Below are 15,428 nucleotides of genomic sequence, written 5' to 3' on the forward strand. Positions count from 1 at the left end.
TGTGGAAGAGTGGAGAAATGATAGGGAAAAATGGACTCAGCCCCAAAATGTTGTCTAGAAGTTGAAGCACACAGCATTATGCAAAAGGATACTATTCGAGAACAGGCATTGGGAAGCAGAGGATTAAAAGGCTAGACACTTTGGGGAAGTTTATTCTGAGCACTTACAAAACAGCAAAGGTTCCTGTCACCCCTCATTCCTCAAGATTTCTCCATCATTTCTATTCTATTTTTCTGTATTTTGCAATGATATCATTTGGACTGCTAATTTAGTTGTTAGCTGGTTTTTTCCCCTTCTTCTCTTTCTGTCAATATATCAATCAATATACTATAAATAAAATTAAAATTAAAAAAAAGAATTCTCCATCATATCCTCTATACTGTTAGAGACAAGACAATCTAGTTCAGCGTGCCATTTTTTGCACCAGTATATCTGAGGGCAGGGTCATATCTGGGGCCAGTTGGGAAAGGAGGTGTCTCCAGGTGTCATTTCCAGGCATTCTTTTCCCCCCCCTTGGTTGACCCAGAGATGACAATGCATGTTAGATGCATGAAATGAAATAGACGAGAAAGCAGTGAGCCGTAAACTGTTTTCTCTTTCCCTGTCTGGTGACTGGGATCGCCCTTAATGCTTTAGGGAGATGTCCATCCCCAAAGCTTATGCTTTAGGAAAATTGTCAGCCTTCCAAGTGCCACAACACTGTCATGTGGATCTCTTTGCAACTTGCTCCCATCCCAGAAAGCAAGGAGCAAAAGAACAAAGCTGGAGTCTGGCGGCACCTAGAAGACCAACAGAGATTAATTATGGTTATAAGAACTTATGCAGTCCAGGCCCTGTCTACCCGAGGGAACCGCCTGAGCATATCCCCCAGAAAGCATTGCGCTCAATCAATTCTCCTCCCTTTCCGCAGGAAAACTGAATTTGAACAAGCCCTGCGGGTGAACTTACCAAAGCATTATCTTCTACACTGTTAGCTTTACTGTTTTGACTATGATTTACTCAAGGTGTGAGCTTTCGAGTACAAGCACTCTTCCTCAGACTGTTAGAGTGCTTGCACTCGAAAGCTCACGCCTTGAATAAATCTTTGTTGGTCTTAAAGGTGCCACTGGACTCTGATTTTGTTTTGTTGTGCTGCTTCTGTCCAACTCGGCTACCCACTTGAATCCATTTTAACTATCTCTGTGTGGGTTTTATGTTGTTAGCTGCCTGGAGCCTGATGCCAAAGAGGGGTGGTCTATAAATCAAACCAAGCCATCAAATAAAGAACCTTTCGGGTGCGTGCACACCTCTTCCCATACAAAGCATGTTTTGCCAACGACACGAACCACTTACACAAAATAAGCAATTGCTTTTTTTAAATAACGCTATTTGAAAGAATATTGGTTTTGCCGTGTTGTTCCCTTATCACTCCCTGGGCTTTTTTTGTTTTGTTTTGTTTTAAAGAGCCTATTGTGTGACAAGAGTCCCTGCACAAATGCTGCTGGCCAGAGGGGTCACTGCAGCACCATCTTTCTCCCGCTGCTTGACTTCGCCGCGTCAAGCCGGCGGAGGAAGCCTTTCGCGCAATTATTGACCGGACAGGCGATCGGGGCGAAGTAGGACCCCAAAAGCGAGTCCCTTCTGCTCTGCCCCCCGCCCTTTTCTAGACAGGTAACACTCTGGAGATGCTAAGTCAGTCACAGGTGAGTTACGGCGACCCCACGAAGGTTTCCAAGGCAAGCGACGCTCCCAGGTGGTCGGCCGCTGCCTGCCTCTGCGTGGAGACCCGAGCAGCGCCTTGGCGGTCGCGCACCCAAATGCCATCCAGACCGTCCCTGTTTCCCTTCCGAGATCTGGCTCGCTCGGGGCACGTGAACGCGGTTCCGTCTTTCCCCACAATATTTGTAGCACGACGGTGACGTCACCTCTACTTCTGCGGTCTCTCTTTGCAAGATTCAAACGGGTCGCCCTGTTGGTCTGAAGCAGCGCAATAAAATCAGAGCCCAGTGGCATCTTTAAGACGAGCCAAGATTTATGCAGGGCGTGAGCTTTCGAGTGCAAGCGCTCTTCGTCATGTAAAGGGGTAGTCAACCTGTGGTCCTCCAGATGTCCATGGACTACAATTCCCATGAGCCCCTGCCAGCGTTTGCTGGAAGGGGCTCATGGGAATTGTAGTCCATGGACATCTGGAGGACCACAGGTTGACTACCCCAAGGAATTCACAGAGTGCTTGCACTCGAAAGCTCACGCCTTGAAAACAATCTTTGTCGGTCTTAAAGGTGCTACTGGACTCTCTTTGCAACGCATCGCAGGCAAATGGAGCGCAATGCACGACACGGTCCCGTCCCCGTCCACCACGCACCCCCCCATCCCAAGCACGGGACGTCACGCGATTGTCTCCCGTCCCTTCGGCACTTTTCTCCAGGCCATTGTTAGGCATCGCCTTTCTCCTCCTCCAACACAATTGGATGTACTTGCCTCCCCTCGCCCCTTTCTCCAAGGAGTCCCGGGTGCCCCCCTACCTCCCCTCCCTTCACAACAACTCGGCAAGGTAGGCCGGGCTGAAAGAGAACGACCCCGCCTCGGCGAAATTCTTAGGGCAACTGGTTCTAACTAACCCTATTATTAGGAACATTGGCAACAGCGATCCTCTCTTGTACGCCCGGGTCACTATTTATATCGAGTCCATTCAGGCCCTTGCAGAGTTTTTAAGAAGGTGGGGGGGGGGTTCTCACTTTTCCTTTAATTTTGAAACTCTTCCATTATTTTCTATCTCGTACCACTGGGAATAGGTTTTCACTGATCCCATGAGTAGCTTTTTGCATTATTGCTTTTTTAAAAATCTTTTTTTGGGGGCGGGGGGGAATTAACCCCCTCCCAATACCCCTCCCTCCCTCGTGCGCAGCCTGCTTCCTTTCCACGATGATTCTCCCTGCAAGCCCCGCCCTCCCGGAAAACCCCCTGAAGAAACATTGGACGGAAAGCAAAGAAAAGAGCTCCACCAACAGGCATGCGCTGTCCGCGCTCCCTCAGGGTGGGACAATGTCTCTGTTGGAGAGGCGGAGGCAAGGGACAGGAGGGGGGCGGGGCTCGCCGCGCAGGCGCAGTCGCGCCCCGATCTCCGCGCTTTGACACACGGAAGGGGTGTGGGGCGAATAGGTAGAAAGGAGGAAACGGAGGAGAGAGAGAGAGAGAGAGAACGCGCCCTCCCTCCCTCCTTCTCTCCCTCCCGCGTGGTTGACGTCGCCCCGCCCCGCGCTGAGGGTCCCGCGCGCTCCGATTCCTGCCCTCAGCCCTTCCCGCGCGGGTGCGCGCGAGAGCCAAAGGGGCGGGTAGAGCGGCTGTCAATCAGTCAGTCAGTCAGTCAGTGAGTGAGGCGCCGCTGGCCGGGTGGGCCGCTCGTGTCTGTCCGCGGCGGCAACCGGGCCTCCCTCCTTGCGCATGGCCGGGGCGCGGAGGCGCTGAGGGGCGGGGGTCCGGCCGCGGGGCGGGGCGGAGCGCCGGGGGAGGGGGAGGCCATGAGCGCGGCCGCCTCCGCCGCTCCCTCCTCGTCCTGCACCGGCTCCGAGCCCGGCGGCGGCGGTGGCGGCGGCGGCGGCTTCTTCCTCTTCCCCAGCGGCACCGGCTTCCCCAGCATGGGCCCCGGCGAGAGCGCGGCCGGTTTCGGGGCGCTGCCGCCGCCGCCGCTGCCGCATCCGATGGCCTCCTCGGCGCTGCCTTCCCCTCCCGGCGGCGGCGGTGGCGGCGGCTGTCGGGGTCGCTACCAGCTGCTGCTCTCCGGCCGGGCCTTGGCCGAGCGCTACCGGAGGATTTACACCGCGGCGGCGCTGAGCGAGCGGGAGCAGGCCGGCCACCCGGGCAGGTAAGGATGCTGCTGCTGCTGCTGCTGCGCACACGCCCCGCCGGCCCCAGGCAGCACCTCCGGCACCCCCGCGCCGTCCCGCACAGGCACCCTTCAGGCAGGAGGGTCCCCCCCGGAATCCCGGCCGGGCCCTTGCCTGGCCTTAGGGACGGGCGCAGCTGATTCGTTCCCGTCGGGCCAGCCGGGCTACCTTTTGCAAGGCTAGTAGGCCATAACCGCGACAGCAGCGGCAGAGGAGGGTGTTTGTTTTGTGAACTTTGGCTCCGGGAGCGCTGTTGTTGTTGTTGTTGTTGTTGTTGTGCATCCGTGTGACTCGCAACACCTGGCAAACGGAAGGGGTTTTTGTACCTCGTTGTAAACATTCCCCCCCTATGATATGTAGGTTAGTTGCCTGGGATTTTGTTTGTTTGTTTTTTTAAAGGCCCCTGATGAACCAAATACTTTCCTGTATGTTCTATGGAAACATCATCTTGGATAAGGTGACCAGATTTTAACATTGGTAAAGTGAGACACCATTGACCGGGGAGGGGGGGGGGGTCTTGATTGAAAACTTGGTCTATATGGAGCAACAAAAATTTTTCATAGAACACATAGAATGCAAAAATAGTATTGTAATATATATATTTTAATTGCAACGTAAGTACAAATTGCCAGGTGCCCCCAGATGTCCCTCCAAAAGTGGGACAATCTGGCCACCTTAATCTTGGAGTAAACACAAATCCCCCGCACGCCCAATGTTGTCTTGGACAATGTCTCGCAGTACTACAGCAAATTGTGTTCATCAGCAAGCCACTTATTTCATGCCAGTTAACAAGGTAATGATTTGATATTTGTCCCTACTGCTTTCCTTTCATAACAACATTTGAGCCTGTGGCTGTCTAATACATGTGGAATTGGGGAGGGGGGAGGCTAGAGTTGTTGGTTTGAGATCTGCCATTGAAAATTAGTGCCAAGATCACCATTGAACAAGGTAATAAGGATTCTTCTGAATTCAATCTGGATGCCCATTTAGTACAAGTCCTTTCCATGTAGCAACACCTGTTGAAGAATAAGTGTCATCATCAGAATATATAACAGAACATATGTTGCATTTGAATGGTTGCAGGAAAGTATCAGCTTTTGCTTCTAGATTTTTTTCATAAGTATTTTAGAATCAGCACCTAGTGAGGGGTTGTAAAGTAGGTAGTTAAGAGATAGAGTAAGGTCATGTTAGGTTAGACTACCATTATAACACTATCTCTGAATTGCCTGAACATCTGAAATTTTAATTATCAATTAACAGATGAGTAGTTGTCAAATATTGGCTCCCATCACTAGGCAGTAAACAGCATAGAAAGCCAGGCAGGGATTTGGTTATGTTACCCCGTATTTGCTGCCATACCAAACGTAGTGAATGATTAATAGGGGCTGCTGCAGACAGGTGACTCGCATATTGTTTATATATGTAGTGCTATTAGTGTACATAGTGCTTTTAGAGAGTTATATATGATAAGTAAAAATAAAAAGGTAGGCCTCTGCTCCGAGGAAGTTGCCATCAACAGTGGGGAGGGAGAGAAGAGAAGGGAGATATCACAGAATGGAAGCAAAGTGGCTGAAGGCCATATGAATCATCTGGCAAAGGTAGGGTTTTAGTTTTGTTATGTCATAAGATGTGGAAGATATCCTTCCCTCACTGTAGTTGCTTTCCATGATACTGTGGTCAAGCAAGGGAATAAAGAGATGCTAATATTTTATGTGCCTAACAAGCCGTTAAATTAAGAATGGAAGATATTAAGAGGGAGTTTACCATCCATTTGAATGGTTGGTTTTCTGCCTTAAGGTACTCCTGATATTAGATAGATGACAAAACATATTGTGTTGTGGCTCTGCAAGGAAAAAAGATGGTCTGCAATACAGGAACAGTTTGTTAATTTTCAAAGGTAGTGATATAACTAGTGCAGACAGCAATAATGGTTTCCCTGTTTCTCCTGCAGTTCAGCTGGGCAGGTATCTGAATTTAATTATTGTTTTAGAAGTACTTGGGATAACTGTGCATTAATGCCTTATTTAGAGACCTCTTTATTATTGAAATAAATGTAATCTATACAGGAAGAAATGAATGTATTGACTTTGCATAGTATGGAGCTGTATATATTACCTTTCTGACTTTCTGCTGTGTTGATTTTAACTTGTTTTGAGTATTCTTGGTGATACAAAGGTATTTGCCCATCACCCTACTGTACTTGAGGATTATAGAATAGCATTGCATTGTGTGTTTCTTCATAGTTCTTGGTCACTCATTCTTTCCCAAGGGGGTGGGTACCTTGCCGTTTGCCTTTCAGGCTGGTAATGCCATCTCAGTAGCCTGGGCTTGGTCAGGTTTCCTGTTAATGATGATGCAGGCTTTGCCTTTATGTTCACAGTATCAAGCTGTGTAGCAGTACTGGCTTAGTGTTTAACTAAAGAGACGTGGCGTTTACAGAAGCTCTAAATAAGGCTTAAGGTTGTGGAACTGTTCAGGATATGCACGTCCCTGAGGAGCCAATCTCTGCTTGTGTTTTGTCACACCAGCGGACAGGTACAGTGCTCAGTATCTGTTCAGAACCAAGTAGGGAAGACAATAGCTGTTTGCTGAGCAGGGATAGAGTGACAGAATGCAAGATGACATTTTGTCAATTGTTGAGCCCTGCACTTAGTTCCTGAGCCGGAAGTGGCAGGGCTGCTATGTAGAGACTCCTAGTTGTCTTTTGTCAAATCCTGGTTATCTTCTCTAGAAATGATTTTGGGGGTGGGTGGGTGGGAAGCCATCCTTTTGTGTTTCTGCTGCTTCATACACTCATAAATTTCATGGCCAAGGATGACATCATCTTCAGAAGATGCCATCCTAATATAAAAGCTACATGAATGACGGCTTGATTGTTTCTGTAATGCTACTCTATCATTTTTCAACATGAACCTTCATTTTACTGTAATATGGAACTTCAGATTAATGAAGAGGCATGATTGATTAATATATTGTGTTAGCCTAGAGTAGACGTACAGATGCTTTTCCCCCCGATTTCCTACATGATCTTTGAATGTGCTTGTGTAAGTTTTTAGCTGCTTCCATTTCAACTGTTTTTCTTTCTTCTTTCTGATCATCCATTCTGAATACAGTTTTTGAATTAATTGCACATGTGACAAGTAAATAAAAAACTTTAAGCAATCTTTGAGAATAAATTAGTTGTTTTTAAAGATTACCTGTGATATTTTAGCATTTAAAACAAATCTTTTTTACTCTGAACTTGTATTTAATGTGTTGGGGTAAAACTATAACTATCAGATTTACAGTTCTGGTATATACAATACAATGTTATGTTTTGAGCATTGAGGTTTGTTGCAACACTGGTGTGCAAGGTTGATAAAGTCATGCTTATATGGCATTGTTATTTGTACACTCTACAGATGAGTCCAGGGAAGCAAAAGAATCAGGAAACATTCAGAGTTGATTTTCTAAGTGACCCCCAATCCTCACTCCAAAACTGGAAAATGTTGGTAAAAGTTAACCCCCCTTTCCCCATAATGGAATATTGTATTTCAGATTCATGAATTGAACACTCCTTAAAACGGTATTTTAAAATGTTATAGCCAACTCACATGAGTGCAGATCTTAATTGCAAAGATTGCATTGCAACTGAGTTTCTTTGGCTTATGCATAGTTCGGTTATGGGAAATCATTGCTTGCTATTACGGAAGCAAGCCTTGAACTATTACACTTATGTGGTCTGCTTTCCTGTTCCCCCATTCCCTTCTCCTGTGAAGACATGAGTTAATCCTACTTTCATAATAAACCATTTTGCCATTATAGCAAAACTGGCAACTGCACCTTTTTTGCAGACCTGGGCAGCAAACAGTGGTTTGATCCTGGCTTTAATCAGTGTTTCTTTTAAACTGTGCATGTTAGTTACTCCCCATTAACACAGGAAACCCCACTCAGCAGCAGTCTGGACCATGGCAGGGTTTTGCGCTGTCCATGCCCCATTGTAAGATTACAGCAATTATATTCTTCTCAGAATGTGAACTGCTATGCTCATTAGAAGGAAAAATCAGAGATGACATTGGTTCAGAGTTGGGACTCTTAGTTTGTGGAGAGTTTGCAACAGCATGTCAGTTAGGCTGTAATGTGATGATGGAGTAATGAATTCGCAGTGTACAAGGGAAGGGAAATATCTCATGAGGAATCACTTTCAAAAGTTGTTGCATTAAACCAAGCGTGACCAAATGGTGGTTCTGCACAGCTTGGCCTCCCCTGCATTCAAATATGCTTTAAAGCAGGGGTCCCCAAATTTTTTGGGGGGGGGCTGTGGGCACTTTTGGAATTCTAACATAGAGTTCTAACACAAATGAGTGAAAATTTGCCACAAGGGGCAGAGCCAACCACAAAATATCAGGGAGTGATGTCCTGCAAAACTGTAATAGAATCTTTTCAACATTTTAGCCAGAAGCTCTTTTCAAGAGAATGTCTTTTAAAATGAATGTATTGTTTAAAACATTTCCTTGCATATGCACAGTTTCTCTCCAGTCACATAGTGAAGATCCTTGGGTAATGGCAGCAGCTGCTGGTGAAGCGACTTTGTAAAAATCTTCATAGCCAATCAGAAGCTCTATTGGACAAAGGCTCCGCCCACTTTCTAAAAACACTTGGTAGGTGCCAGGATAGGTGTTGGTCCCACGTTGTGATTCCCTGCCTTAGGATTTAATGTTGGAAATATATTTTCAAATATTGGAGAGTATGGAATATCTGCAGGCATTGGGTCCAGGAATACAAGCTGGTTATGGGCCAGGCATTGTGATCCTGCAGCCTGATAGCATGGCTTTGTAACTGCTGACTCCTCGTGCTTTTCACTTGCTTGGGGTCCTCTGACTAAGGTGTCAAATGAAATAAATAAATGAATCTTTGAAAACTCAGTCTCTCTCTGGGATCAACGCTATGTGGAAGAGTGGAGATTCATGTCAGTTTAAGGCAACCTTTCTCAACTTTTTTTACTGTTGAGAAACCCCAGAAACATTCTTGAAGCCCAGAAGTGGCACCATCTTGCTGATTATGGTTGGGAAGCATAGCTGTGTACAGGCCCACCCCCTCCAGGCCCATCCCAGGTCATTTTGGGAGGAGGGGGCAGGTTGACATGACCACATATGGTCCTATCACTCAATAAATGTTTTACAAATAAAAAACCAACATATTAAAATTAATAAACTCCCGCCCATTCGGGAAGTCTTTCCAGGTCCATTAAGAAACCTCAGGGATTCCCAAGAGCCTGGCTGAGAGAGCCTGGCTTAAGGCAGTCCTCAGTTTCACTCAGCGTGAAGGAATGAATCTCAGGTAAGGATTTTGAGAAACTCCATTTTCATTGTCCTACATTCACTGAGTTGGTGTGAGATATAAATAAAACATGGCTGAGGAGAGTTAGTTTTGCCTACATTTATTATGACATCCTTAATTGTAAGCCACCTCAAGCAGGACTCTGATGGCTTAGAAAACACCTGAAAAAAATGTGCCTTGAACCTTGATGCTCAGTGGCTGTGTCTCCCAATAGGTTGCAGTCCTGTATCTACTTCCTGTGCATGAACTTAGAACTGTTGAACTCTTCGGTAGAATACCAAGTCTAACTTAACATACACATTTTATTATTACTATCATTAAGTGTTCTCCTACTATGGAATTTCTCCCCCGCTTCATTAAAAATAAGATTGTTTTTTTAATGCACTAGAAATAAAGTTTTATTCAGGGTATAAGCTTTTGTGTGCATGTACGCTTTGTTGGTCTTAAAGGTGCCCCTGGTCTATGCTGTTGCTTCAGACCAATATGGCTGCCCACCTGAATCTTCTTTTTATGAACTGCAATTGGGAGATCTGCATAGTGCCTTGAACTATTTGCAGCAAGTGATGGTGGGTTTTATGTTCAGCTTTCTATTTTTCTCTGGCAAGAATTGAAGCAGAGTTTGGTAATATATAGCAATTCTGTCTTCATCACTATGGGGAATATTTGTGATTGTTATTTAAATAAAGTGTCGATTTCTAAATATTTTATAAGTAAACCATATAGTCAGTTTCATGTGCTAATTGCCGAAATAGAATTAGGTAGGCTTGGTAAGAGACTTTTGCATTTGTTTCACTTTTATAATCTCAGTTTTTGGAAAGTGTTACTGATGACGCACAGTACTTAATGAGTTAATAATAGAGAAAAGCTTTACATGTTCGCTCTTCAATCTCAAGATGATTTGCATTTTGTTAAGGATCTTTTAATTTATTGATACCGCTTTAATGCCTTTTAACTGAAGATTGTATATGACACTTCATTGCTAATAATAGAAGTCATTTGTTAACAGATTAACAAGCTGATCCCAAGCATGTTTTCTTAGGAGCAAGTCATGCTGAGTTCATTAGACTTATTTAGTAAGTGAACTCTGCAACCATAATGATAAGAATGTTGGTTAAGTAAAACAGTTGAGCGTTCTGCTTATTGCTGTGGGAAACTTACAGATGAGTTAGCTGAGAATCTTTGTCAGCTTGGCTTCTTGCATATACAATTTATTTTGATTCCTAGCTTCATAATAATGTAAGGATATAATGAATGTTTGGATCAATATTCATTGGTGTACCTGTTCGATTGACGTTTCTCACAAAGTTGAGAGTGAATTGAAGACCTGTCATGTACCAATCCAGTTATAGGTCCAGCTTTTTTGTTGTGCGTTTTCCCTAGATAAATGGAATTATAGATATACCACTTTTTTAGTCTGTTTTCCAAGTTTGGCTGTTCATAAATCTTACCATAAATTTTATTGCCTTTCCAAATTATTTAAAAGTTAGAATTTTTCTTTTGCAAATCGAGAAAGCAATTTTTTGAACTAAACAAAGTTAGCATTGTGCAATTATGTGCAGTTTTAATCTGTTGAAATCAATGGGCTAAGATTCAAATAGGATTGCACTGTTGATGAAGTGTAATGTAATGCTAGTGGCTACCAAGGACTACTGAAGAACAAATAATAAAGGAAGATTAATCCAAATGTTAGGTTGAAATACAACTGTTAATGTAGAGAGGTTATTTTTGTTCAGCCCTGTCTTTCAGCAATCTGCAGTTGTAACACTACATGCTGCAAATTCAGGATTAAATCATGTACATGAGTTTTGTGTTCATCATGGTGGAAATTGAAAGGAGAAGAACTAGATGCGTAAAGGAACAGAATCTGAATCCAGTGGCACCTTGAAGATCCACAAAGTTATATTCAAGGTGTGAGCTTTTGTATGCATGCACACTTCCTCAGATAATGAAATAGGAATCACTAGAGTACGGATATAAGGAGACAGTAAATTAGCAGTAAATTACTGGTAGATGCATATATTCATTGTCAAGTGGGAATTTATTAGATGTCTTTCTTCCTTATGGAGCTTAAGGTTGCACTATGATGAATAAACTACTTAAACAGACTGCATACAAATGCATAAAATCAAATTTAAAATCAGCCTAAATCAGCTTTAATTAAGTGTAGTCCTCTATAAGGAAGGCCGAGCGTCAAAGAATTGAGGCTTTTGAACTCTGGTGTTGGAGAAGACTCTTGCGAGTCCTTTTGGACTGCAAGGTGAACAAACTGGTCAGTCCTAGAGGAGATCAGCCCTGACTGCTCTTTAGAAGGCCAGATCCTGAATCTGAAACTCAACTACTTTGGCCACCTCATGAGAAGGAAGGACTTCCTGGAGACAAGCCTAATGTTGGGAGCAGTTGAGGGCAAAAGAAGAAGGGGACGACAGAGAATGAGGTGGCTGGATGTAGTCACTGAAGCAGTCGGTGTGAACTTAAATGGACTCCGGGGAATGGTAGAGGACAGGAAGGTCTGGAGGATCATTGTTCATGGGGTCCCGATGGGTCGGACACGACTTTGCACCTAACAACAACAACAACAGTCTATATAAATGGTCTTCAGATGCCTGCTAAAGATTAAAAATGGGGACCAGACATATATCCCTGCAGGGGTTGTTCCATAATTATGGGGCTACCACCGAATAGGCCATCTTGTATACATACCATACATGCTTCTTTGGTTGATGGGACAGTCAGGAGGTCCTTTGCCCATAATTTTAATCCCTGGGCTGGAACATCTGGGAGAAGACGGTCAGATACCCCGCTCCCAAACCTTATATGACTTTAAAGATCAAAACCACCACCTTGAATTGAATTCATGAGTAGATCTATAGCTGGAGTAATGGCTGTAGTAATGGGGTCATATGCTGACGATAGCTGGCCCTAACCAGCAGTTTAGGCACCGCATTATTTGCAAGCTGCAGCTTTAGAGTGCTTTTCAAGGGGTACCCAAGTGGAACTCCTTGCGGTGGTCCAGTCTAGATGTAACTAAGGCATGGAACACTGCAGCTAGATATCACTGATCCAAAGACAGATGCAACTGATACACCAGCCAATGCTGGACAAAAGCAAAATGCAAATAATATTGCCAACAGCTAAAGTGCTTTGTATTTAGTGGTGTTGAAAGTGTTTGGTGTTTTCAATTGTATAACGTCTAACAGTATCCAAATGTGCTGGGTAACACTACCAGTTTTTATTGGATGAATCTTTCCATCTTAATAATCCATTTCTGTTTGTTACATACAGTATTTGCTGGCATATAAGACTACCTGAAAAACATGCCTCCGAGTGGGGGGGTCGTCCTATACGCTGGGTGCACTTCAGTTGGGATAGACAGAGCTGCCCATAGTGGCCCATAGTACTGTAATGTAATGTAACAAACTCTATATTTTGAGTGGAAATGTTGGGGGGTCGTCTTATACGCCCAGTCATCTTATACGCCGGCAAATATGGTAATTTGTTTTCTGCTTTGAACTTTATCTTTTCCTACTTCTCAGATGCCCAGACCTGGATAGCCCAGGCTAGCCCAATCTCATCAGATTTTAGAAACTAAGCTGGTTTGACTCAGCCCAGGCTAGAATATGGATGGGAGACCTCCGGGGAATACCAGGGTCATCACACCGGAGGCAGGCAATGACAAACTACCTCCGAACATCTCTTGCCTTGCACACCCTATGGGCTCTTTAAGAAAGGCAGTAGAGAAGAACAGGCCAATTATAGACCCATAAGTCTCCTTAACATAATCAGTAAATTTTACTCTAAATACCTTAGTTTAAAATTGTGCGATTGGCTTGATCAAGAAGGTTTCTTAGAAGAAGAACAGGCTGGCTTTAGACATGGCAGATCAGTTATGTATCATTGTTTAGTCTTACAGCGCTTAATTGACAAGTACGTGCCTTCTGGTAAGAGATCACTTTTTGTGGCCTTTGTTGACTTTAAATCTGCATTCCATTCAATATCTAGAGGTCTTCTATGGTCTTCTATCTTCTAGAGATCTTCTATCCAACAACAATTGATAAATAGCTTTTGCTATTACTTTATAAACTTCACAAAAATACAAGTCTTCGTGTCAGATTCAGCCCAGAGGGTCCCTACACAGAAAGGTGTAAGACAAGACTGTATTGTGGCTCCTTTTTTATTTAATATCTATATTGATGCATTAATCAAACGTCTAAAGAACTCAGACATTCATGCCCCTGAACTTGCAGACAAAAGGTTACCCATACTTATGTATGCTGATGATGCAGTAATTCTCTCACAGACCAGAATAGGCCTGAAAAGGGCTTTGGAAGTTTTGGCTTTGCATTGCCAAGAGGAACACCTAGTTATCAATTATACCAAAACAAAAATTATGTGCTTTAACAACAGGGCAACATTTTTTACTTGGCATATTGACCAACATCGTATTGAGCAAGTTAAATGCTTCAAATACCTTGGTGTGATCTTCTAGTATAACGGAAAGCAAACTGCTCATATTCACTCAGTAGCTGATGCCGCTCAGAAGAGTGCAGCGGCTATCTTAAGGTTCTATCGAACTAAGGGTGGTGGTTTCATTCCTGCTGCAATCAAACTGTTTTCAGCCAGAACACTGGCTCAACTTACATATGGTGCCCAATTAGTCCCTTACTCCAATTTTGCTCCCTTAGAGAAAATTCAAGCAGTTTTCTAAGAGCCCGCTTTAATGTTCCAAGGTGTACAGCTAATGTAGTTCTCCTGCAGGAGGCAGGGTTGACAAAAGTAGAGACCAGGGCATGGATAACAATAATTAACTATTGGCTAAAAATTCATCTGCACCCTGTAGGCCTTATTCCTTCTTTCTTGTCAGTTAACCCACAACCACCTGGTGTACAGAAATAATTAACAAACTTCTTAAAATTGGTTTAGCTCCTGATCATCTATTAGAAACGAGGCACAGGCAAGCAAAACATCTGGTCTATCAACAACTTATGGATATTGAGCTACAACATGAGATGGCCCTACTCCCAAGCCCATGCAGGCTACTAAAGTCCTGGGAGAGATTTTCTACTGCACCATATCTAACATATATCACCTTTACTAAATTTCGATGGGCTTTTTCAAGGGCCCAGTTCAATGTATTTCCATCAGCACTGCTAAGTGGAAGACTGCAGTGTGTGCCTATAGAGCAGTGGTTCCCAACCCCCGGTCCGGGGAGGGGTGGCGACAGCATGCCAGCCAGCGTCCCAGCGCCACCCTTGCCCGCCACACTGCAATGCTGGCCACCTTGGGCTTTGGTGCTCGCCGAAGCGTGCAACCCTAGCGGTAGCAGTGGAGAAGCTACACAAGCCTGTCCTCTGTGTAAAATATGTTAGTCACTTTTCAGTGGCTTTCCACTCTGGATTTCTCAATGTGTTGTGCCTGCATTTGGATTTAAACAACACTTTCCCTTATATTTTTCAGTATCACACAGACTGCAAGGCATGGCTTTTCCTGTAGCAAGTGAGCTAGCAGGGAAATGTTTAAGGTACCTGTGTGCAGCATTTACCTTGGTCCTTATCTCTTGAACTGTTGGGATGCAGAAATGAAAAGAGAACATGAGGCATCTTTCAGATTTATTTAGTAGTTCGTTAGTACACGACAGCTTACAACTCAAGTCATGATCATTGGAGAATTCTTAAGAAACACATGTTCATTTTAAACTGTTGTATAGTGCAACAACAGCACTATGCATGCTTTTTCACTTCTGTGCAACTGTAAATCAGATGGGACTCCAGACTTTTAAAACACTACCAGAACCAACCTGTTGTAGCTATTTACAACTATACTGCTTTCAGATATGCAAACAAAACCCAGTGTACATGTTCATTTAGTCTGTTTGGAGCTCAGATGTATTCATGGGCCCGTGGTGATTGGCCCGTGGAAGATGCTGAGGGTTGCTTGTCTTCCGTCTCCCCCAAGTAGGTCCATCTGATGCCAGCTAAATGGATTCCTGGGTTTATGGAAGTTACAGTCATGTGGGTTTGGGGAGGGGGAAAGGAAAGGAGGCGATAATATGATCCTATTTGCCTTTTCCACAAGCAGGATGTCAACATAAACAAAAACAAAACATTTTTAAAAGTTGGAAATATTAATAGCCTTTCTAAAAATGATACTTTAATGAAGCAAATAAAAGTTGGTCTTACCTTACAGTCCTGTTAAATCTGCCTTCCTTGGCAGTCATTCCAATCTATAATCAACCTATAAAAATACTTA

The 15,428-nt window shown here is 44.0% G+C and overlaps 1 protein-coding gene across 19 annotated transcripts in view; it reads left to right on the forward strand.

The window, feature by feature from the left end:
• Nucleotides 1-3,175: 3,175 nt before the first annotated feature.
• MYCBP2 (MYC binding protein 2) overlaps nucleotides 3,176-15,428 on the forward strand; it is a 184,351-nt gene continuing 172,098 nt past the window's right edge. For 15 of the 19 annotated variants that reach the window (XM_077343937.1, XM_077343940.1, XM_077343942.1 and 12 more), the window contains exon 1: nucleotides 3,177-3,841. In XM_077343937.1, the coding sequence (XP_077200052.1) occupies nucleotides 3,498-3,841 (344 nt within the window). In that variant the 5' untranslated portion in view covers nucleotides 3,177-3,497. Of the gene's footprint in view, nucleotides 3,842-15,428 lie in introns of all 19 variants that reach the window. The other 4 variants (XM_077343930.1, XM_077343933.1, XM_077343931.1 and 1 more) reach the window with 2 other exon arrangements.

Source organism: Paroedura picta, chromosome 6 (assembly GCF_049243985.1).
Source record: "Paroedura picta isolate Pp20150507F chromosome 6, Ppicta_v3.0, whole genome shotgun sequence".
NCBI lineage: Eukaryota > Metazoa > Chordata > Lepidosauria > Squamata > Gekkonidae > Paroedura > Paroedura picta.